This window comes from Hippopotamus amphibius, chromosome 12 (genome assembly GCF_030028045.1).
Source record: "Hippopotamus amphibius kiboko isolate mHipAmp2 chromosome 12, mHipAmp2.hap2, whole genome shotgun sequence".
NCBI classification, from domain to species: Eukaryota; Metazoa; Chordata; class Mammalia; order Artiodactyla; family Hippopotamidae; genus Hippopotamus; species Hippopotamus amphibius.
The window spans coordinates 85862485-85887412 of record NC_080197.1 but is presented as its reverse complement, the minus strand read 5'-3'; the positions used below and the strand labels follow the sequence as shown (position 1 = coordinate 85887412).

General features: G+C 43.9%; 1 protein-coding gene across 1 annotated transcript in view; it reads left to right on the top strand.

Annotated features, from left to right (window-relative positions):
• SLC4A8 (solute carrier family 4 member 8) overlaps positions 1-24928 on the top strand; it is a 76401-nt gene that overhangs the window by 33839 nt on the left and 17634 nt on the right. The window contains exons 7-17 of the mRNA XM_057701185.1: positions 4139-4230; positions 5318-5475; positions 6390-6477; positions 7402-7548; positions 8336-8436; positions 15324-15498; positions 16089-16222; positions 17317-17562; positions 20198-20303; positions 20939-21100; positions 23653-23766. Of these exons, the coding sequence (XP_057557168.1) occupies positions 4139-4230; positions 5318-5475; positions 6390-6477; positions 7402-7548; positions 8336-8436; positions 15324-15498; positions 16089-16222; positions 17317-17562; positions 20198-20303; positions 20939-21100; positions 23653-23766 (1523 nt within the window). The remainder of the gene's footprint in view (positions 1-4138; positions 4231-5317; positions 5476-6389; positions 6478-7401; positions 7549-8335; positions 8437-15323; positions 15499-16088; positions 16223-17316; positions 17563-20197; positions 20304-20938; positions 21101-23652; positions 23767-24928) is intronic.

Genomic DNA, 24928 nt, shown 5'->3' with positions numbered 1-24928 from the left:
TTGGATGGTCTGTCCATTGATGTAAGTGGGGTGTTCAAGTCTCCCACTATTATTGTGTTACTGTCAATTTCCCCTTTTATGGCTGTTAGCATTTGCCTTATGTATTGAGGTGCTCCTATGTTGGGGGCATAGATATTTACCATTGTGATATGTTCTTCTTGTATGGATCCCTTGATCATTATGTAGTGTCCTTCCTTGTCTCTTGTAATAGTCTTTACTTTAAAGTCTAATTTGTTTGATATGAGTATTGCTACTCCAGCTTTCTTTGGACTTCCATTTGCATGGAATATCTTTTTCCATCCCTTGACTTTCAGTCTATATGTGTCCCTTGGTCTGAAGTGGGTTTCTTGTAGGCAGCATATAGAAGGGTCTTGTTTTTGTATCCATTCAGCCAGTCTGTGTCTTTTGGTTGGAGCATTTAATCCATTTACATTTAAGGTGATTATTGACATGTGTGTTCCAATTACAATTTTCTTAATTGTTTTGGGTTTGTACTTGTAGGTGTTTTCCTTTTCTTGTGTGTCCTACTTAGAGAAGTTCCTTTAGCACTTGTTGTAAGGCTGGTTTAGTGGTGCTGAATTCTCTTAACTTTTGCTTGTCTGTAAAGCTTTTGATTTCTCCCTCAAATCTGAATGAGATTCTTGCTGGGTAGAGTATTCTTGGCTGTAGGTTTCTCTCTTTCAGGACTTTCAGTATATCCTGCCATTCCCTTCTGGCCTGCAGAGTTTCTGTAGAAAGGTCAGCTGTTATCCTTATGGGTTTTCCTTTATATGTTATTTGTTGCTGTTCTCTTGCTGCTTTTAATATTTTTTCTTTGTGTTTAATTGTCGTTAGTTTGATTAATATGTGCCTTGGTGTATGTCTCCTTGGATTTATTCTGTATGGGACTCTCTGTGCTTCTTGGACTTGGTTCATTATTTCCTTTCCCATGTTGGGGAAGTTTTCCACTATAACCTCTTCAAATATTTTCTCAGACCCTTTCTTTTTTTCTTCTTCTTCTGGGATGCCTATAATTCGAATGTTGGTACGCTTAATGTTATCAGTGAGGTCTCTGAGCCTGTCTTCTATTCTTTTTATTTTTTTTCTTTTTCCTGCTCTGTGGCAGTTATTTCCCCTATTCTATCTTCCAACTCACTTATTCGTTCTTCTGCCTCAGTCATTCTGCTGGTTATAGCATCTAGAGTATTGTTAATTTCAGTTATTTTGTTATCCATTGCTGTTTGTTTTTCTGAGTTCTTATGAACTGTTTCTTGTACTTTATTTTGTTATCGAGATTTTGTATCATTTTTACTATCATTACTCTGAATTCTTTTTCAGGCATTTTTCCTATTTCTTCTTCATTTATTTGGTCTTGTGGGTTTTTTTCCTGCTCCTTTGCCTGCATGGTGTTTCTTTGTTTCCTCATGGTAGTCCAAACTTTTGAGGTTGCTTGTCCCAGTGATAGAGGTGTTTATAGAAGACTGTCCAAGCCTCAGACTGATGTCCGTGTGTTGGGTTAAACAAATACTAAGTCTAGGAAACACATACATGTATAAGACACACAATTACTGAATCCATTAGGACATAAGGCTCTGGAAAGACCTGATAGAAGAACCCCAGTATGCTATCAGATATTCAAAGAGGAACCCAACAGAAATTGACAACCAAAACAGAACAAAACAAAAACAAAAGCAAAAACAAACAAACAAACAAATAATACCTTACACATACAAACACTAATCCAGGGAGATTTTGTAAGCTAGGATCAAATATAAAAAAGAGCTAGAGTACCACCAGACAGAATAGAGATTCTCAGAATGAAATTAGACAATTGTACTAAGAACTAAGATAAAGACAAAATCCTAATATTAAATACCAAGGCGGTGCGTCATCTGGAGAATAGAGCAAGGAGTCTGAGCAGATCGATAGTGTTGCTTCTAAGTATGTTAAGATAAACTAAAAATGGATGGAAGACAGGGGAGCAGAAGAGCATAGTGTGATTGGAAATATGCAAATAAAAAGAAAGGAATAGAAATGTATAAAAGATATGGATGAAAGGAAGGTATGAGAGATATATTGTCCGTACTACCAAAAACTTAGCTAGAAATAGAAGTATATAAAAAGGCAAAAAAATAAAGAGAATAAAAAATAGAATTAAAAAATGTTATAAAACTTGTAGATCCCTTAGGACTAAGATCGTAATTAATAAAGGAAAAAAAAAATCCAGAACTGATCCCAGAATGGGCCAGTTCAATAAAATTGATACTAATATTTCTGTTTCCTTAGAGTCTCAGCTGTAAGTGTCCTTCTACTCACCTTGGGTTTTTTTTTGCATTATTCTGTGACCAGCAGAGCTTCCTTTATTGTTGGTCTGCAAGCGTTGGTGTGTGGGGAGGGAGAGGGTACAATAGTGGCTCCTTCCCCTGGGAGTGAGTGAGCAGTGGCGCACTGTTGTTTCAGTCGGGCTTGGAGGTGCCTGTTGCAGAGGGACGCCGGTGGCTCAGGTGTAAACAGAAAGTCTCAGAGTTGGGCCTCTCTCGGGGTTTGTTTGTTTGTTTTTCTCAGCAGCTTCCCTGCTGCCGGCGTTCCAAGGGGTTTTAATCCAGCCCCACCCGAATGCCTGAGGGTCCTTGTTATCCCTGAGCACCTTAGGTGGCCCACAGGGGGTCCCTCCACTGCCCACTGCAGGCACTGAAAGAGAGAGAGAGGCTATGCGCGCGGCTCCCCCCCCCCCCCCCCCCCCCCCCCCCGCCCGCGAGCCTGCAGCCTCCAGCCGCCATCATGGCCGGGCAGCTCTCAGGGGCAGGCACTCCTCACCGTGGACCTCTTCCCTCCTGTCCTCTCGGTCCGTCACCTTACTGGCAACAATGTTTCCCACCCTGAACCAGCTCTCCGGTTCCCACGCTCCCGCTCCCAGACCCTCTGTTCAGCTGTGAATCGACGTCTCGGTCCGGGAACGCTGAGCTGCTGAGCTGCGGTGTGGACCCTCTGTGTGTTTTTCACTCCCTCCCGTCTGCCACAGCTCTGCTGCTTCACCCTCTTTGAGCCGTCGTAGATGCCTCCCTACCAGTTATGTCGGGATCCTTCCGGTCCTTTCTGGTGCCCGAGGCCGTCTGCTAGTGTTCACCTGGTTCTCTGTGGGAATTATTGCGTCTTTTGGTGCATTCCCAATGTGTCTGTGGAGAGGGATGCCTTCCACGTCCCTCTACTTCGCCGCCATCTTTTTCTCCTTCTCATGCTCACTTTTTGGTGCTCACAGTCCTTTTTGGTGATTGGCAAGATGGGTGGCTGGGTCTGGTGACCATCATCTTTTGTGGCACTAGGGATGCATGCCTCAGAATAGATTTCAGTGGACCCCAGGGGAGACGTTTGTTCCCAGAATGGCCTCAGAACAGATGTGGCTTTGGGGAGATGGCCACATTAGGGATAATTTGGGGTCAGAGAAGGTCAACTGGAGCTTTTTAGAAGTAAATAAATGTCTTAGATTACGGAGGCAAAATACAGTAGGATAGACTCTTGAGTCAGATTTCCAGGCTTGAGATTCTGCCTTCACCTTTTGCAAAGTCTGTGACCTTGGGCAACCTCCTAAACCTCTTTAAGTCTCACTTTCTCCTCTGTAGAATAAGGATGATAAGATCTGCGCCATCAGTCTATTGTGAGGCTTCAAGAAATTAATCCGTGTAAAGCCCTGGGGCCAGGTACCTGGTGGGTTGTAAATATTCAGTGAATTTCAGCTGCTGACTGGTTTCCTTTTCTTTGGCCAGGTGGGGCCTGATCTATACTGGTCTCCTTGTCGCCACATTTATTGAATCACAGTGTGCAGGGGATATGCCCGGGAATCTATGTATTTGAAAAGTTCTGCATAGGAGTTTATGGTATGCACTCCTGCTTAAGGATTACTGCCTTTAATAGAGGAAGAAAGGAGGATCACGAATGTTTCAGGAAGAGGGTGCAGGAGTAATAAGACCTCTGTGCCCCTTTTACCGCTGATTGGTAGGTAAGGAGATAGGCATGTGTGAGTCCTTGCTCCTTAGTCATCTGGACCTCTCCTCTATGTGGACTTTGCAGGAGATAGTCATAGCCAGCCCATGATGGATGGGGTGTGTCAAAGGGGGAAAGGTCAGGACTCAGAGAATTCTGTTTGATTTTCTTCAAATAGGTCAGACTGTGTCTCCCCAGTCCGTTCCAACTACAAGTCTTGAAGTAAAAAATGGAGTGAATTGTGAACACAGTCCCGTGGATTTAAGCAAGGTGAGCAGAGACATGGAAGTTGGCTTACAGGCCTAAGCAGATCTCTGGTGGAACCCAGAGTCTCATTGCTGGAAGCTGGATAAGGTTTGGCATTTCAACACCCTTTCTCCAGGACCCGAGCGCCTTCTGTGGAAAAGGAGGCCCACCTGCTCACGTCTTTTTCCTTCTCCAGCTGGGACCTATCTGACTCATCAGCTTGTTTCCCAGGTTCAACATGCTGAAAGCTACTAGCCACTGACGATCCTCCCTGACACGCCTCTCCTGGTGTTTCAGAATTTTTTTCTGATACCTGCTCTCTGGCAGCTCCTTCTTAGCCTCCAAGGGTTTTGCAGAAACAATATTTTTGTTACTGTCTCCTAAAGCTACTTTGTGGTGGAAAGTAGTTCTTCTTGGGTGTGGCTTGGGTAAGGTCCGAGGCCTCCTGCAGGAGCAGGGCCCCCCTGTAGCTTCTGGCTCAAGCCTTGGTCTCCCTGCCCGCCAGCCTCTCCTTGCTCTGGTCTCTCCCTGACACTGTCTTTTCCAAAACACAAATAGAGTCATGTCACTTCTCAGCTCATAAGGCTCCCTGAAACCTCCAACAAAGCATTCAAGTATTTTAAAATGGAAGTAATTTGACCTGGGGCTTCAAAAACATTCTTCTTTGAGGAGGCCTGGCGTAATGGAATTCAAATCAGAGCCCCCAGATTTAAATTCTCTCTCTTAGAAGCTCTGTCGTCCTGGGCAAGTCAACTTCACTTCTCTGGGTCTCAGTGGCTTCATTTTTTTTAAATAAAAAATGAGGCTAGGGCTTCCTAGGTGGCGCAGTGGTTAAGAATCCGCCTACCAATGTAGAGGTCATGGGTTCGATCCCAACTCCAGGAAGATCCCACATGCCGCAGAGCAACTAAGCCTGTGTGCCAAAAAAAAAAAAAATGAGGCTAATTAGACCTGTCTTATCCACCTTACATAGTCATTGTAAGGATTAAGTGAAGTAGTGTGAGAAAATGCATTAAATCATAAAATGATTTATGAATGTAAGTTGTGAGGAGGGTGATGGATGTGTGAGGTGATGGCTCCCACACTGTCAGGGGTACTTTTGGATTTTCAGGTAGACCTTCATTTCATGAAGAAAATTCCCACTGGGGCAGAGGCCTCGAATGTCCTGGTTGGAGAGGTGGACTCTCTGGACCGTCCCATTGTCGCCTTTGTGAGGCTGTCTCCAGCGGTCCTTCTCTCAGGCCTGACAGAAGTGCCCATCCCAACAAGGTAAAGACCAGAACCGCAAAGCTCAGTGCGTTCTGCCTAACGTACAGGTTTGTGTGCTCTGGTGGAAGAAATCAGCTAATGCCAAAATGTAGGATTAATTAATTTAGGGAGTGCTGTCTAAAATGCAGCAATGATTTCAGAAAACTGGAGTGTATTTGATTAACCTCTGTGCAGAAGAATTGTAAGACTTCTAAGGCTATGACTGTGTGGTTTCTATTACCTTGGAAATGGGGAACCAAAGAGCATTCAACGGCCACTCACTTGCTGGGAAGGGAAGCCTCTCTTGCTCTCCCAGTTCTGCAGAGCTGTATCCCAGGGAAACGTCTCTGAACAAAGGTATTGATGTCTCTTTCCATAGTTCTGGCAGTATTTGTATGGTTTGCAGATATGTCCACGTTTGTTCAAAAGGCTATTCATGCGCTCTGAAGGTGGGGATTCAGGTGATTCAGAGCCCCATTAATTACAGAGTCTTCAGATGTCCAGGACACAATTTAGACTCCTCTACAGGGCTTGATCATTTCAACTGCCTTACCCCTCTCCTCTCCCAATCATTTTCTTATTAGAGCAATGAATGAGATTCCGATAACCTTGAATTTGCACTACAATACCATGTTTTGAAAAAATGTCCTTTCTATAGCAAGGAATTGTGTCTATGGAAACCCTGAGAATTAAAACCACATTATTGAATGGAATTGTACAAATGGCTTCCAGTGCCTGTAATGGAAGGTCAAGGCTACTTGTATTGCCAATACATTAGGTCACGGCTACTCATATTGCTCCATCATTAGTCCGTCTCCTTTTATTGAAGGTACTGTGATGGTTTCTGTTTGATAGGAAAGAGAAATGTTTAGGGAAGAAAGATGCCACTTCTTTATATTTACTTACATAATTTCACCCTGTTTGTGTGTTGCCAGATTTTTGTTTATCCTATTGGGTCCTGTAGGGAAAGGTCAGCAGTACCATGAGATTGGCAGATCCATGGCCACCATCATGACAGATGAGGTATGCACACCACTTCTGTTTTTCATGCATTCATCTGGTAAATATTTATTATTTACTCTGTGGCAGGCATTGTGCTCGTTGTTGGGGATAAAATAATTCTAATCGCAACGTCTACTGGAAAGCAGTGCAAGTCATGCACGTCTCTGAGGCCCAAGCCTTCCTCTGTCATCTCTCCCTTTTTGAGTAATCAAGGATGCAGAGAATCTTTTTTCTGGGAAAATTATTATTGACAAGTAGGATACCTAGAGAGAAAGCCGTAAAGCTCACAGCTTTCTAGAGAAGATGGTTATTAATTAAATGCATCCAAGCTATTTGCATAAAGAAACCTCACTCCCATTTCTTTTAAATGAGACCAGTTAGTATAAAGGTCAGGGGGATGATCTTGGGCTCTGTCATGTGAATGTACCAGGGTGACTAGACGTTTCGGCTGCCCTGGTCCTAAACTCCCACTGCATCCCTGTTGAGGACTGTGCTGCTCAGGTAAGTTGCAAAATAGGGCCTGGGAAAGGAATATATGTTGGCAGGCAGAGGGACGTGGGCTGTGTTTTATCAGCTCTCTTTGGTTGGGAGGCTTATTTCATGGGGGACCTTTACTAGTAATTCCATCCAGTTTTTCTACCTCATGCATCTTTGCTTTTATTCCATTCTTTGAGGAGATAACAGAATTATAAAACTTTAGAGTCATGTCTCATCTCTTTCTACACTAAGACATATATTTAGTTCTTTTTGACTCATCTCATCTTTAGATTCATTTTTTTATTCTTTTATCCCTGCACTTCTGTAAGTGCTAAAGTTGTCTGCATTTCAGATCCCCCTGACAGAGATAAAAAAATCAAGAGGTTTTATCCATCTTTCACCATATTCATTGGTGATTGTTTCAAGTAAAGTGACTTTCGGTTTTCCTGAGAATTTTTTCTTCTCTAGATTTTTCACGATGTGGCATATAAGGCCAAAGAGCGAGACGATCTCCTGGCGGGGATTGACGAGTTCCTAGACCAGGTGACAGTGCTGCCTCCAGGGGAGTGGGACCCCTCCATTAGAATTGAGCCACCCAAAAATGTCCCTTCCCAGGTAATGTATGCACATGAGCGGGTTTAGTATCACTTACAGAGTGCACACTGTGGACAAAGCAGAGATCGTGTGGTTGTATGCTAAATAAACTGAGACATGGTTCTGTTTCTGGGCACCTAGAATGTCAGAACAGTAATAAAATATGAATATGCAGTAACATAGATTGGCTCAGGTATGATGGGGTTGGTCAGGATTACCCTGGGACGAATTTTAAGCCAACTTTTGAAGGATTGATGTAGAATGGCAGAGAGGAGAGGAGAGGACATTTCTTGGGAGCATATCATGAATGAAGCCATTAAGTGAAAAGAGCTAGTTGTATAGAGAGAGCAAAGAGAGTTCCCCACACTTTCTTTGAGAGGTTAAAGGTGGATGGGAACTTCTACTGTACACTAGTCCCTATGCTAATTCAATCTCCCAGCAACATCTCCATATAGGTATTGTTATTCTTTGTTTTACAAATGAGGAATAAAAAGACTGTCTTCAGGATTTTAAGGTAAAGATTACACACAGATTTGAAACTTGAATTTAGGTTATATCTGATGCCAAAGCCTCCACTTTTCTGTTTCTGGGTGAGACAGAGTCAGGTGCCAGCGGAGAGGAGGAGAAATATTTTTTTCTCAGGAAAGTTAATAAACTGCCCCAAATCGGTAAATGCATTTGAAAGCTATAGTAAACACTTGGGTATTTTGGGGCTGCTTTTGGATTTTCTCATCACCACTCCCCCTACCCAGCAGGAAAGACAAAATATATGGCTGACTTTGTTAATTTTGTGGTCTTCTGTTAAAAGGAGAAGAGGAAAATGCCTGGAGTTCCAAATGGAAATGTTTGCCACATAGAACCGGAACCACATGGGGGCCACAGCGGTCCAGAACTTCAGCGTACCGGGAGGTAAGTTCTGGAATGTTTCACAAATGATACTGCTTACTGGACAGAAGTTGTGTAAAGGAATGAGTCATCCTCTTTGCTTTCAGCCTTCTTCTCTATAGTATCTTTATTGGCTGGGAATGACTTTTCAAATGGAACCACTGACTATAAATATTACAACTATATCAAATATTGTATGCATTCATTCAAGTTTCTCAAACCACCAACCATGTTCTGTCTCACCTCCTGTCCTTCCCCCACATTGTTCCCTCTGATTTGAACACTTGTCCCCTTCCTAATTTCCTGGCTGACTGCTACTTATCCTTTGACTCAGCTTAGGTGTCACTTCCTTTGGAGAGCCTTCCAGGACACTCTTTAGAGGAGGTTAGTTGTTCCTGCTTATGTGGTGTCACAGCTTTGAGCTCTGTCCCCTGCCCACCTGCCACCCTCCCCACCAGCCACCTGTTATAGTCCTGATCCTTCTTTATTATTACTTATTGATTCAATGTCTTTCCTGCCAGAATGTTTGCTCCATAAGGGCAGGGACCCCATTACATTCCTAGCACCCAGCACAGTGCCATGCACAGAGTAGGCATTCAGTTAGTATCTGATGGATGGATGAATGAATGAATGAATGAATACTTTCAGAATGATGGCTGTTCTGTAGCATGTATGGACAAGGGATGGATAAGTACTGGAAGGTTTTTTTAAATTAAGAAACCCCTTGGGATAGGGAAATAGGTACTATTTTAGGTGTGTGTCTCAGAATAGGCAACCTACTCTTCTGTGCCCAGACAGATGTCCAAGGAGGAGGTTCTCTGTGGCAGGTGAGGAAAGCAGATCCCCAGGCTGGGAAGCTTTCTATTCCAGGTAGGAAGGTAGTAAAAGAGGATGATATTTTGGGTTGGAGTGGCATTCAGAGGTGTCTTCCAGACCGTGGGGGAAGGTTCAGACTATGGTTCTGGCTCTGTAAGTTGTGCTTATGTCTAAGAAGGATCTCTTGGGGCAGAGATTCTCAGGACAGGACTCAGATGATGGAGAGGAGCTTTTAATGCCCTCCATTCTATTGCTTTCACTTTATTTTTATTTCCTTCCTTGAAGTTGCTTTCCTTATTTCTCTATCCTCAGTACCCTACCTAATGGAAACTCAAGGTGGTTGTTGTTTTTGTTTTTTAATGATGGAGAGTGATTTATTTTTCCATTCTTGGAAATTCAGGGGGAGACAGGAGAGGAGACTGAGAAGCAGGAGAGAATGGCATTTAACTAGCAGTGTCCTGATGGGGAGTGTGCATCCTGGTTGGAGAAATGTATTAGAGGGCGGGGAAGGATCACTGGGCTCCGGGGAAGGATCACTGGAGGAAAGGAAGAGCCTTTTGTTGGAAGGGGTCACTGAAAAGAGGGAGCAAGCTCCAAGAGTAAGTTTCACATTTTCTTTACAGTTGGAAGAGGTCTGGATTGGGTGGGGAGGCCTGGTATTGAGAAGCAGTTCAAAGGAAGCATCTATCTTTAGAATAGTTTCCAGGATTAAGGCTGTCTTAGACGAGGTGGTGTTTTTTAAGGGAAAGGGTCTTGGGTTTGGATTTGATAGAATTTCAGAGTTATGATTTATCCTTTTGACTGTAAAGGTTGTCCATACCCCAGGACTTCGAGTTTGAAAGTAGTAGAAATGAGGTCAACAGCTTTCCTGCAAACACATAATCCATGCAGAGGTGAGATCTCATCTTTCTTTTGGTGTCAGAAAGAGGAGAATAACTAGGGGGGCACTCACTTATAATCAACTCTACCTGGGGGGTTGGGAGCCCATTAGATTGGATCTCAACAGTTACAGAATCTCGGAAGTGGTGCCTTTCATCCCAGAAGAAAATTCCATATAGCCAGGACCATCATATACTTAATCACCAACCCCAAATACTTTTACTCACACATTCAAATGGAGTTTGAGGAAGTTCTCCCATCACGTTGAGTGAGGACCTGCTGGAACTGACAAAGTGAAAGGAATGGTCATCTGGACTCAGAGCTGCACTCTGCTTGCTGCGGGAGATGCTGCCCCTTCCTGAGCTCCTGAAGTTTTCCTCAGAACCTTTAGGGAAAGTCCTCAAGACGAATCAGCTTCCTCCCCTTGTAGCCTCTTAGGCCAGGTGACCTGCTGCTCACATTGGGGATCATAGTTCATGCCGACTCTGACTCCTTTCCCAGTCTCAGGTCACGTGGGGGTGAACGTGGACCTTCCCCTGCAGATGGGCATCCTAGAATTTTCTGGACCTTCCTGGACTTCGCAGACTAAAAATGCGTTAGCCTGGGCTCTACAACTCTTCATACCTTTAGCTGTGTTTCTTTGAGGTGGTGCACAACCTAGGGGTGCCGTCCTCGTTGGATGGAGAGGTATTTAAGATGCAGTAGTGTGGACTCTAAGAAGGTGGGAAGGAGGAAAGTGGAGAGCAGTCTGAGTTGTATGTGATCTGACCTGCCAAGCCAGGGCTGAGACAGTGACCTGGGTCTCCCTGATGTGGACGGATGCTGTGATGCCGGGGCATTCCCACACAAACAAAGAGGAAAGTCTGACTAGAGTGTTCCTAGGCCAGAAGCTTCACAGCAGAGAGGATACGCTGCAAGGGGGTTTTCCAAGGGAGATTTGTGTACCTCATTGGGGAGGCCGTGTTTGGGAAGGGTTGGTGAAGAAAGGAGTCAGGAGCTTCTGTCTCGATGATCCCCCCCACCCCCCACACGTCAAACAGGTTTCTTCCAAAGCACAGCAGACAAATGGATGGCTGGCCTGTCCCTAAAGCCCTCCTGAGAGGGCTTCCTAAGTCAGTGCGGCAGAGCCTAGTGACCCTCTGCACGGGTAAGTCCTTTGCTGCATAAGGCTTAAATTCAGATCCCTGTGTGCCTCCCCCCCCGCCCCCAACTTGAAATCAAGGGTAGTGTTGAAAGGGAAAGGAGGTCTCACACGTGGAGAGAAGCATCCACGTCTGATTACTGTCCGCGCGAGCTGTGCAGTTACCGTCTGCGTGAGTGAGGGATGAGGCTGACTCCATAAACAGCATTCGGAAATCATTCTGTTAATTTATAGTTACACCATCAATAGGAGCTTCAGATCTTTCCTCTCCCCTTTCAATCACTAGGCAGACAGATGTGTCCTCCCTTTCTATGGCTTCTCATACATCCATTTCAAATAAATCTTTTGCCCGTTACTCACAGACACTCCTCCCTGAAACATGAGCCTCCCGCATCCAGGAGGACCAATCATGGCAGCATCATAGGGTGAGGCTCATTACTGCAGGAGGTAATTCTCCCAGAATAATACCCTTCCGAGGAAGGTCATTGGTGATTGGGAGGTGATATTCACACAGCACTAAAGATGCTGTGTTGGTTAAGGACCTAGAAACACTGGAATCTTGCCCCAGACTAATTGTGGCTGCCTATAAGGTCCTTGAGGGGCTATCTACTCAGAGGAGAAAGACCAAGTGACATTTTATTACAGACTGTAACCTTGGTTCCCAAACCCTGAGACAGAACTTTCGTGCTCCAGGTTAGACCCTGTGGATGTCTCCTTACCTCGGCTAGGTTTCCCAGACAGGCTAAAACCAAAGCAGGGCACAAGGCTGGCTTTACCTTCCTCCCCTAAACCCAGACCCAGCTTGTGATGTTACTGCTGGAAGTTGAGGAAGGGTGAATCTCAACTGTGTCCCCCAAACCAGAGGAAAAGAGCAAGTGGGTCAGATAGAACAGTGGGAACCCTGTGTCCACCTGCACACCCATCGTACCTGGCTAGGTGAGCGAGGGAGCTTTTGAATGAAGAAAGAGAGCTGGCTGGGCCTTCTTGCCTGGCATACAGGTCCCGGGCCTCATGGGACATGAGGGCAAAGAGAAATAAAGAGCTAGCCAAGCCTCTTTTCATGAGAGAGTAACTTTTGTTTGTTTGTTTTGTTTTGTTTTTTATTTTAGAAAATTTCAAACATAGACAAGAAGAAAGTGTAGTGAACCCCCATGTGACCATCAGTAGTTAGCAACATTTTGCCAATCTTATTTCATCTATTTCTTCCCCACTTAATTGTTTTATTTTTGTTTTCTAGATTATTTTAAACCAAATCACCAGTAGCATGTCATTTCACCTGTAACTACTTGAGCAGGTATCTCTGTTCGATAAGGACATTTTGAAAAACAACTATCATGCCATTAGGAAATCTAACAAAATTAACAATAATTCTTTAAGTTTTCTCATGCTCAGTCCATATTCACCTTTCTGTGATTGTCTTAGCAGCATCTTTTTAGAGTTCATTTGTTTGGCATAGGATCCAGTGGAGAGTTGCGTTTGGTTATTATGTTCCCATTCTATAATAGCCCTCCTCCTTTTTTTCCCTATGTCATTCACGTGTAGAAGAAACTAGGTAATTTGTCCTGTAAAATGTTGAATGGCTCTCTTTGTTACTCACCTAACAGCTCTTGCCCTGGTGCAGTGATTCCACTCGTAGAAACAGTGCCCCAGTCTGGGAATGTTCCTCCTCCTTGGTGTAGGACACCTTGCTCTTGATCTGTCTCCTGCTTGGGAAGTGGAGAGGGGTCCTGAAGTCCTGCCACCAAGTCCTGTTGATTCTGCCTCCTGATTTGCCCTTGAATGCCCACACTTCTCCTCTTTCCAATCCACGGCCTCCAGTCTTGCCCTACGTTCCATTCATTACACCCCCATCAGAGTGATCCTTCCAGAATGCCTGCTTGCTTATGCTGCCTCCCTGTTTACAGCCCTTCAGTTATTGACACACCATTGGGATAAAGTTCTAATTTCTTTTTTTTTTTTTTATTTTTTTTTATTTATTTTTATTTTTATTTTTTTTATTTTTTTTATTTTTTTTTATTTTTTTTAATTTTTTTTTAATTTTTTTTATTTTTTTTTATTATTTTATTTTATTTTTTTGGGGGTACACCAGGTTCAATCAACTGTTTTTATACACATATCCCCATATTCCCTCCCTTCCTTGACGCCCCCCCCCCGATTCCCCCCCACCCTCCCTGCCCCAGTCCTCTAAGGCATCTTCCATCCTCGAGTTGGACTCCCTTTGTTATACAACAACTTCCCACTGACTATTTTACAGTTGGTAGTATATATATGTCTGTGCTACTCTCTCGCTTCGTCTCAGTTTCCCCTTCACCCCCCGCCCCCTCCCATACCTCGAGTTCTCCAGTCCATTCTCTGTATCTGCTTCCTTGTTCTTGTCACTGAGTTCATCAGTACCATTTTTAGATTCCGTATATGTGAGTTAGCATACAATATTTGTCCTTCTCTTTCTGACTTACTTCACTCTGTATGACAGATTGTAGTTCTATCCACCTCATTACATATAGCTCCATCTCATCCCTTTTTATAGCTGAGTAATATTCCATTGTATATATATGCCACATCTTCTGTATCCATTCATTTGTTGATGGGCATTTAGGTTGCTTCCATGTCCTGGCTATTGTAAAGAGTGCTGCAATAAACATTATGGTACAAGTTTCTTTTGGGATTATGGTTTTCTTTGGGTATATGCCCAGGAGTGGGATGACTGGATCATATGGTAGTTCTATTTGTAGTTTTTTAAGGAACCTCCAAATTGTTTTCCATAGTGGCTGTACCAACTTACAGTCCCACCAACAGTGCAGGAGAGTTCCCTTTTCTCCACACCCTCTCCAACATTTGTTGTTTCCAGACTTTGTGATGATGGCCATTCTGATTGGTGTGAGGTGATACCTCATTGTGGCTTTGACTTGCATTTCTCTGATGATGAGTGATGTTGAGCATCTTTTCATGTGTTTGTTGGCCATCTGTATGTCTTCTTTGGAGAACTGTCTATTTAGGTCTTCTGCCCATTTGTGGATTGGGTTATTTGCTTTTTTGGTATGAAGCTGCCTGAGCTGCTTGTATATTTTGGAGGTTAATCCTTTGTCCGTTGTTTCATAGGCAATTATTTTTTCCCATTCTGAGGGTTGCCTTTTAGTCTTGTTTATGGTTTCTTTTGCTGTGCAAAAGCTTTTAAGTTTCATGAGGTCCCATTCATTTATTCTTGATTTTATTTCCATGATTCTAGGAGGTGGGTCAAAAATCTAATTTCTTTTTACAAGGCCCCTTGTGACTCACCTTTTCCAGCATCTCTAGACTTGTCTGCTGCTATTTGCCCCTCACACTGTCTTATCCAGCCGTACCTCTTCCAGCACCTTGAGCCCACCATGCACTCTCACCTCTAGGTGTCCTCCATGCCAGCTCCTCTGCCTCATCTGGCTAACTCCTGGTCCATTCTCCAGTGCCCTCTGCAACGCCTCTCCCTGTTCTTTGCTGCCATTGTGCCCTCACAACACTACCTGTCCCTGTGCTAGATTGCTGGTCCTAGAGAGAAGGACTGTGTTTGCCTTGCTACTGCTGCATCTCCAGTACCTGGCACAGTGTTTAGCACGGAGTATCTGCTACTTCTTGTCAACTGCATGAATGAATTGTTATGCTAATTTCTCAAGAGCAAGGTGGGTAGTTGTTCAGAGTAAGAAAGTACATGTGATAGGGGCTTTTTATCTAGAAAATATATAATAAAACTAATAATTTTAATACCTTGATGATTTTGTATATTTCTTCCTAACATTTCAGAATTTGAAATTTGAAGCTAATACTTACTTTCATGTTAAATTTTGGGAACTTTTTATTGAATGGGTAATAGGCACACCCAAATTAATTCTTTATATGCTTGGTATAAACATTCAAATTCATGCCCTTGGTTGCAAATAGAATCTGTGCTGGCCCCAGAGAGATCTCTTGTACTTGGAGTCAAATTGAAGCCAAAATATTACCTCAGTACAGAGCACATTTGAAGTGCTTTCAGATGTGTGCTGTTGACACGCTTTCGTGGGAGAGGAACTGCGTTAGATGCCTGTCTGCCATGTTTCCGCAGGCTATTTGGGGGCTTGGTGCTGGACATCAAGCGGAAGGCCCCCTGGTACTGGAGTGACTACCGGGATGCACTCAGCTTACAGTGTCTGGCCTCCTTTCTGTTCCTGTACTGTGCCTGCATGTCACCTGTCATCACCTTTGGGGGACTGCTCGGAGAAGCCACTGAGGGGCGCATAGTAAGAACTTTTAACCACTTCTAATGGTCCCAAATGAGAGTCAAAATATTATGATGGCAGCCAAGTCCACTGGGGGGAAATTCCCTGGGTGAGGCCTGAGGAGATTGGATTCTTTCTACTGCTATGCTCTTCTGACTTCATACCAGCCAGCAACACAGCTTTCCCTTTAGAACAGATCCTCTTTTGCTTGAACATCAATTTCAATTGCCCAGTTGCATTGCCTGTTGCTCCAAGGATGGAAAAATGATATATTGATGTCATTGAAAATAAGATTTAAGGTGACTCTGGATGACAGCCCATAGTGTGAATAGTATCATTGTGCTTTCATGTATATTTGTAAATACTGAAGTGAGTCGTACAGAACAGGACTAGTTAAGGAATCAGATGTGGATGGATTTGGGCACCTGAATTATTGAAGTGGTATCCATTTAAAGGATGATTAGATTGTGTACACATCACTCTTGCTAGGACAAAATACAAGTGAATGCCTTGTCGGGCACACCAGAGAGCTGAGTTGGGAATGTATATAAGCCTGCATCACTCATCGCAGATGGGCTGTGGACTCACTGATGATTCTTTCCGCCTCTTAGAGTGCAATCGAATCCTTGTTTGGAGCCTCCATGACTGGAATTGCCTATTCCTTGTTTGCCGGACAGGCTCTCACCATCCTGGGAAGTACTGGGCCAGTGCTTGTGTTTGAAAAGATCTTGTTCAAATTCTGCAAGTAAGACATTTGGTTTTTTGAAAACTCTATCTGGATGTGTTAAGTGTGCTGTTAGGGTTGCAAGCCAGGGTCCTAGGCATGTATAAGCAGGCAAAGAACATCGTTTGGTCTATTGCCCAGCCCTCAGGTAAGGCCATACTTAAGATAGCACATCTCCTGGCCTTTAAGAGCTTTATTAACATCCCTCAGCCACTACTAAAGTCTTGACTTTTTATCTTTAAAAACAGTTCCCCTAGCTAATCCAAACTCCACCATTTCCATTTCCAGTTAATTTTTATTTTTATTTTTTAATTTTTAAGATTTAAAAAAATTGTACAGATATTTGTGTGTTTTTTTTTAAATTTTCAATTGGTGTATAGTTGATTTACAATGTTGTGCTAGTTTCAGGTGTACATCAAAGTGATTCCATTATACATATACATATATTCATTCTTTTTTAGATTGTTTTCTCATATAGGTTATCACAGATTATTGAGTAGAGTTCCCTGTGATATTCAGTAGGTCCTTGTTGGTTGTCTATCTTATATATAGTAGTGTGTGTATGTTCATCCCAAGCTCCTGATTTATCCTTTCCCCTGTGTTTCCCCTTTGGTATCCATAAGTTTGTTTTTGATATCTGTAAGTCTGTTCCACTCAATTTTTAATTTACCTAATACTCTCTTTTCATATTCTTATTGTTTGTGGTGGTGGGCATCAGCAATGCCCTCATTTCCCTACTTTTCCTACAAAATCTTTTTTTCATGTTGTATTAGAAGTAGGAGCACGTGGAACAAGGGCCAGCTCCTTTTTCTTAACTGTAAGAATAGGATCTTAATCACGTCGGGCAGTAATGGCAGAAGTGCATGGCAGACACTGTCCACCTTCTCCACTGTCCCTGTCCTTGCTGTGGCAAATACCACTCGTAAAGCAAATCTTTGTCACAGCTGTCCCAGGGCAGCCTTTAGGATTGAAGTGCAGTCAGAATTAGGGACAAATACTGGAATTGATAGTAGGAGATGAATTAACCACGTTTCTGACCCTTTGCCTGTAATGCAATGGGTCAGAGTGTAATGCCATCCACCCCTGACTTTTGATGAACTTTGGTTTTCTTTCAGAGACTATGCTCTTTCATACCTCTCGCTGCGAGCTTGTATCGGACTGTGGACCGCCTTCCTGTGTATTGTCCTTGTGGCAACTGATGCCAGTTCCCTTGTCTGCTACATTACCCGCTTCACTGAAGAAGCTTTTGCCTCCCTGATCTGCATTATTTTCATCTATGAAGCAATAGAAAAGCTGATTCACCTGGCAGAGACCTATCCCATCCACATGCACAGCCAGCTGGACCACCTTAGCCTGTATTAGTAAGTATGCTTTCTGCTGCTGTTGCTTCTTTTTTTTTAAAAAATAAAGTGAAGGGCCTGAGCATAATGGCTGAGGTAGTGTGCCAGGCAGTGCTTGTAGCTTCTGTTAAGGAAGTGTCTTGACCCTCTGGGAAACAGAGCTCAGACATGGATGTGGAGACCTGGGGGGCTGCCAGAGGAGAACAGTCAAAAGTGATGATGGGGAAGATGGATTAAGAGTGAAACTCAGAGGGGACTTGAGAAATGCTTTCTAGAGCATGTCTTTTGGGTCCAGGTGTTGAGACAAAAATAGGCTGCAAATGTAACAAGGACAATTCAAGTTAGCTGTTGGGAAGAACTACTTTTGCAAGGACTTGTGAGGCCTTGGACCACATCAAGATCTCTGAAGTATATATAGGCTACTCCTAGGAATCATTGGGTAGAGAATATTCATAATTCCTTACAGACCCACAGTTCTCCTACTCTGCATCCTAAAGATCTAGAAATCTACTTACTTACCTAGATTTCAACTCAAAAGATTGTGTTTTCTTCAGTTATTCAATATAGTTTGGATAAGTTGGAAAAGAGACACAGTATTTGGCTATGTTTTCAACCCTCTAGGAGAGTCTGGTCCTATAAACATTTTTATCTGGAATAGTGTTCTCCAAATTATGACTAAATAGAATTCTCCTCTTCCTTTAGCTTTGTACATCAAGTTCCCTCCCTTCTGGCTGTACCATTCTGATGTGGAAGGTCTGGTTGTGAAGTGAACAATGTCAGTCTGAAACTGCCTAAGCAGAAGGCACACTGCGTGGAAGTGCCTGCCAACCAGCCACAGATACACTTTTCTAGATTCTAGCTATCCTTTCATTTACCCTTTAAAAACCAGAACTCAAAATATGTATTAGAATTTTAAAATTATTTTATTACAAAATAATCACCACTAGGGAGTATAATCTTTGAAGCGTAGTAGATCGCTGATTGGCATTGGAGTAAAGTTCATTCTTTGACTTTTTTTAATCATTCACTTATTCATTTAACAAATATTTGTTGAGCACCTACTGTGTGCCTGGCACTGTTTAGGCCTTGGAAACACAGCAGTGAACATGACAGACAAAGGATCCACCCTCATGAGGCTTATATCTAGTGGGAGAAGACAGACAAAAGTGACCAGCTCTGGACTGAGCAGACTTTGGGTCTGGATACGGAAGTTCTTTGTTAATAAAGCTCGAGATGGTATTTTTCTTATATTCCAGTTGCGTTCCGCTGTTGACTCATATAGAGCTGATGTGAAGCTAGAACTCCCCAATTCTTTAAGTGATTTTATGGTCATATGTGTATAACTGATTTTTTTAAATAGACAGCTTTTTAACAGCGAGTTTTAGAATCACAGCAGAACTGAGCAGAAAGTACAGAGAGATCCCACATAGCCCTGCGCACACACGTGCAGCCTCCCCCGCTATCAACATCCCTCACCAGATCGGCGTGTAGGTTGCAGTCAATGACACTTTGTTGTTACCCACAGTCCAGAGTTTACCTTAGAGTTCACTCTTGGTATTGTACATTCTGTGGGTTTTGACAAGTGTATAATGACATCCACCGTGATAGCATCCCACAGAATAGTTTCCCTGCCCCCAAATCCTCTGTGCTCTGCCTGTTCTTCTCCCCACATCACCCCAACCCCTGGCAACCACTGATCTTTTTACTCCACAGTTTTCCCTTTTCCACAGTGTCATATAGTTGTAATCATACAGTATGTAGCCTTTTCAGATTGGCTTTATTCACTTCATAATATGCACTTAAAGGTCTTCTGTGTCTTTTCAAATGGCTTAATAGCTCATTTCTTTTTAGCACTAATAGTCCATTGTCTAGATGTACTACAGTACATCCATTCACCTACTGAGGGACATTTTTGTTGCTTCCAAGTTTGGAATTGATTTTTTTTTAATACCTAAATGTAGGACTTCATGGCTTTCCCTGTTTTCTTTTTGTTGGTTTCCTTCTATTGTTATTCCCTGTTGGGATCTTTTTGAATTTGAGTATACTGGGAGCCAGTTTAGGCCTGAAGCACGTTGGGACTGGGAAGCAGCAGGGTGGCCAGTGGGACTGGTCTGATCTGCTCTGGTTTGGGTGCAGGATGAGGCCTGGGGAAGCCAGGGAATGGCCAAGATACTGGGATATTGCCAGGGATAGTGTAGCGTCCATAATAATTTCAGGAGGCTCTGATTTTTAGAGCAAGAATGTGATGGGGGTTTAAGGAGCAAGATATTTAGGCTTGGGGAGGCTGTTGAGGGCTGAATGGGGTATCTGGTCCTTCTTATTATATAGAATGAATTTCAGAGGAAGAGCCTGACAGATAGAAAGTAAGCAAGGAAACAAGTGGGGCTCACGCAGGGCACATCAGATGCCGACCTCGGTTGTCAGCACAATTTAACCCAAAACCTGCATGCTGAGTTGAGCCCAATTTTAGTAATGATTGACTGGAAAATCAGGTTGTGGTTGGGTCTCAATGAACAGGACCAACCTCAGGGATCTGAAGTGGGCAAAGGAGAAATAATGTGGGCTTTGGCCGTGCCTTTTAGCCCTGTCATGGCTAGAAGTGTTTAATTGAATACTTAGCTACTTCCCTTAGGAATCTTTTTTCTTTTTCCCTCAGCTGCAGGTGTACTCTCCCAGAGAATCCAAACAATCACACCTTACAGTACTGGAAGGACCACAACATCGTGACAGCAGAAGTCCACTGGGCCAACCTGACTGTTAGTGTAAGTCTGGGCGCTGCTAGGTGGCTCAGCCTTGTGACCACCAGGTTTAAGGGGATCTTCTAGGTAAAAGTGGGGTAGCCCTTCAGCAATCTCTGGAGTTTACAGAAATAAGGCTTTTTTTTTAAAAAAAACTGTTCTTACTGACTTTCCTTTCCCCTTCAAAATTCTCCCCAAATAAAGGGAAAGGAAGATTACCTCTCTTCTCTCCCACACGACCCCACCCAGTGACCCTGCACTCAGGATGTGTGGGGATGAAATCGGGGTCGGGGGGGCACATCCAGGTTTTGTGGGGCTTGAAGAACATTCAAATTTGGAAGTCCTCTGTAATAAAAATAATACAGATTTCTAGGGCCCTCCTAGGACCTCGTGTTTTCTTGAGACAGTTCTGATTTCATTTACAAAAGTATCTTAGTGAGGACTATAAGTAGTCAACCTACCTGCAAGCGAGAGCCCCGTTGGCCAAAAAGTTTGTTTGGGTTTTTCATAAGAACCCAAACGAACTTTTTGGCCAACCCAAAAGATGCTGCAGGCAGCCTGCACTTCCTGGCAACCGTGGGGTGACAGTGATGGTGGATTCAGTAGGTATTTCCTCCCTCGTGCCTGCCTTTCATCACCCAGATTGCCTGTTGCTCTAGGAGTGCCAGGAGATGCACGGAGAGTTCACAGGCTCTGCGTGCGGCCACCACGGACCCTATACTCCTGATGTGCTCTTTTGGTCCTGCATTCTCTTCTTCACCACCTTCATCCTCTCCAGCACCTTGAAGACATTTAAGACAAGCCGCTATTTCCCAACCAGAGTAGGTAGCACGCTCTTGAATTTCTTTCATGTTTGACTTCTCATATAACAGAGCCTGTTCTCAGCCTCCATGGTGCTTTTGAGTAGATTGGCAGGTGCAGAGCTCCAAAAGTCCTCATTTTGGAGGCCTTCTCTTCTTCCTGTGTCCAGCAGCCTCTTTCATAAATGTGTGGGATGAGGGGTTAATACTTAAAGAGTTTTTGACTGAAAAGTGTCAGGTGAGTTTCAGGTGGTAGTCGTGCTCTCTAAGAGCAATTAAGTCTCATTTCCAGGGTGCTGGGGCCCATGGCGAGCAGTAGCTGGAGCTGGCTCCTGAGGATAGGAAGTTGGGATGGTTGCTTGGGATGCGTAGGGGATCCCGGAGTCTCCTCCTGGGGATGGCTCTGGTAATAGCTTGTGAAATCACTGCACACACTGACTGTAGCAGCCAAAACACTCCTGACTTGGTTTGCATGGAGGTTTGAAACCTCAACCATCTCTCCCTGACACAGATGGCATTGTTTGTATCGTGACTGATTTTGGCAGGGTGAGATCAGAGGCCAAGCGTGGAGTGGCTAAAGTGGTCTTTGCTTTGAGGAGGAGCTTGGATCAGGAGGAAATGGTGGTTTTTCTGTGTGTGAGTCTTCAATCAGGCACATTTGCAGAGCAGGATGTGTTGATGGGGGGGAGGGGGTGCTCCATTGATTACACATTTTCTGTGCACACATGCATGACGAAAACACATTCGCAGACGCCGGTCAACCTACACAACGGCTGAGGAAGGCGCCTGTCAAGTGTTCTGGGTCCGCTCCGGTCTGGACAAATAGTTAACAAGTGGCATTTGTGCACTGACTCCTTGCTCAGGCCTGGGTTAAATGCCACGGGGGATTCAAAAGAAGTTTAAAATATGGTCTCTGTAACATATACACGCTACTGTATATAAAATAATCAACTAAGACCTACTGTAGAGCACAGGGAACTATACTCAATATCTTATAATAACCTATAATGGAAAAGAATTTGAAAAAGAATGAATATATATATAACTGAATCACTTTGCTGTATACCTGAAACATTGTAAATCAACTGTACTTTAATAATAAATAATAAAATGAACTGTAAAACGTGAATTATATCTCAATAAAGCTATTCTATGATTTTAAAAAATATATGGTCCCTGCCATCAGATAGGAAGGGGAAAGCCATGAAACAACCAGGCCCATAGGAGACAGTAGTCAATAGCCGGATGCCAGCCTGGGATATGTAAGTGCCATAGGAGTGCAGAGGAGAGAAGGCCCCAGGGTGGTCAGGATGGACTTCATGGTGGGGCAGCTACATGTTCAGAGAATTTATATAACATTCAGAGGAGAACTAACAAAACCAGGGAAGGAGAGCTGGAAACCTCAGGTTTCAAAGGAAAGCAAAGTCAGATGAAGGGGTCAGTCGTGTTACATGTGGCTAAGATATATTTGGCTCTGTGTCATTGGAAGTTCAGATTAAGGTGGGCACTGGGCATTTGAGGAGCATTGTATTTTATTAAAGCTACGCTAAACTGTAAAGTGGGTTAGTGAGTGCTTTTAGGGGCAAAATGGTGATAAGTGCTCTGGGAAAAAAAAGTAGGAAAGGAGACAGGAAGTGCTGGGATGGAGGGTGGTGACCAGTTTTAAGTAGGAGCGTCAGAGAAGATCCAGTGGGGATATTCACGTGAATGCAAAGGAGGGAGCTACCCCCAGGATGACCTGGAGGGCAAGCAGTTGAGGCAGAGGGATGAGCAAGTGTAAAGACCCTGAGGTGGGAGTGAGTCTGGCATGAGTAACAAGCAGCAAGGAGGTCTGCGTGGCTGGAGCAGAGTGAGTGAACCACGGGGCGCTGGGAGCTGGGGCAGAGCAGTAAAGATGCCAGAGGTGTGGGCCTCACAGGCCAAGAAGGGCTCTGGGTTTTTTAACTCAGTGAAATGAGGAGCCATTTCAGGGTTCTGGTAGAGGAGTGATGTGATCTGACGTGTTTTAAATGATCACTCCAGCGGCTTTAATTAAGGACAGAGGCAGGGTTAGGAGTCTGCTGCAGCTACAGAGACAGGAGCTGCCGGTGCCTTTGATCTGGGTGGGATCCATGGGGGTGGCGAGAGGGGCTCAGATTCGGGGCCTGAGCTGAAGGCAGAGCCAACAGGACTTGCCGATGGATTCGATGTTGGGTCTGAGAGAGGAGAGGAGTTGGTGCTGCTGCGAGGTTCTTGGCTGGCACAGCTGGGCCTTGCTGGTCCCAGCAAATCTTATCCCAAGTTCTCACAGCTCATCTCTAAATGCAAGGCCTAGGTGCTCTGAACAGAACTGCTCAGAGTTCTGAGTGGGTTCCAGTGGAGTTTGTCAGAGGATTCATTCTGCCCCGTCACAGCCACACCTCGGGGATTAATTTCGGCATGTTAACATAGTCCTGTTGTTTAAATATGCTTGTATTAATTGAACCATAAAATGAAAGCATTCTTCTGAGGATGTTTAAGCCTTTTACAACACCTGAGTCTTTGCCATCGTATTTAACCTACTGAAACACGTCTCCAATCCTTTCTTGCGCCAGGTCCGCTCCATGGTGAGTGACTTTGCTGTTTTCCTCACTATCTTCGCAATGGTGATTATTGATTTTTTGATTGGAATCCCATCACCAAAGCTTCAAGTTCCCAGTGTGTTCAAGGTAAACAGATCTGAGGGTACTTGATGCCATTATGTAGTTGCATAGAATCTGATCCGGAGTTATTTCAAAGGTCTTTACCCATCCTGATCATGAATTTTTGCAGTCCTCTGAATCTGAACCTTGCTCCTCATGCCTCACCATTCAGAAAAGCAAACTCTTCAGGCTTGGCTGAGTTCAAGTCAGAAAAGTCAGAGAACAGAAAACCCAACATTGTTGAATGAAAAGTATTCCTTCTTTTCATTAATGCCACTTATTGTTGTTAATATGTGAAGATTTAAAACAGTGGAATGTGCATATTTACTCTGGAAATGTGGGTCTCTGGAACAAGTCCGGTTAACAGCTCTTCATTGAGCATCAGCGGTGTAAGGGTGTCAGGAAGGATGAGAAGGCTCTTTATAGGCCTCGGTCCCGCCCCTCAAGGCTCTTGCCAGGTGAAGAGGTGAGCTGGCCAAGAAGCTTCCTCCTCAGTCTGGGGCCCCCACCAGAGTAATCATGACATCTCTTCAACCCTAATTCAGTGTTTGTATCACTCTCTGTAATCTGTACTGTTTGTCCAAAAACCTATGCAAAAAGTAAAACAAATGATCAAAACATGGGGACTCCAAATCTATTTCAGTGTGGGGGCACTAACTGAGGAAACTGAGAAGATGGAAGAGCTGAGCTCAGTTTCATAGATCTCCACGGGGTGGAGAGGAGAGAAAACCTGGGCGTTCTCAGGGACTGGAGAGGAGCCAGGAGCTGAGAGAGTGGGGAAGGCAGGGGAGGAGGAGGAGGCCTTCTCCTTCCTTTCTCTCTCCCTGAAGTAGGCCTGGTTAAAAATATCTTTTTCCATATTGCTTGAAAATTTTTTATTTTATTTTGTTAAATTCATTGAAATGCCACCAGTTAGAAAATCGATGGGTTAAAAAACACCCTCTTTAAAAATATATACTCCTAGAACATTTCACTCTCACCTTTGTGTGAATGAGTGCCGTCAGTTTTTTCTCTATACCTGGCTGAGGGCAGCCCTGCAGGAGGAATGGATTTTGTGTAAAAATTAGTAATCTGGGAGCATTAGGCAGTCCTTGGAAAGGTTCCCTGTTGGGTAGGCTTAAGATAGTCAGAAGGCACTGAATTTCTGGGACACCTGGGAAGAAGGCCTCTGGGAGGCGGGAGAGACGAG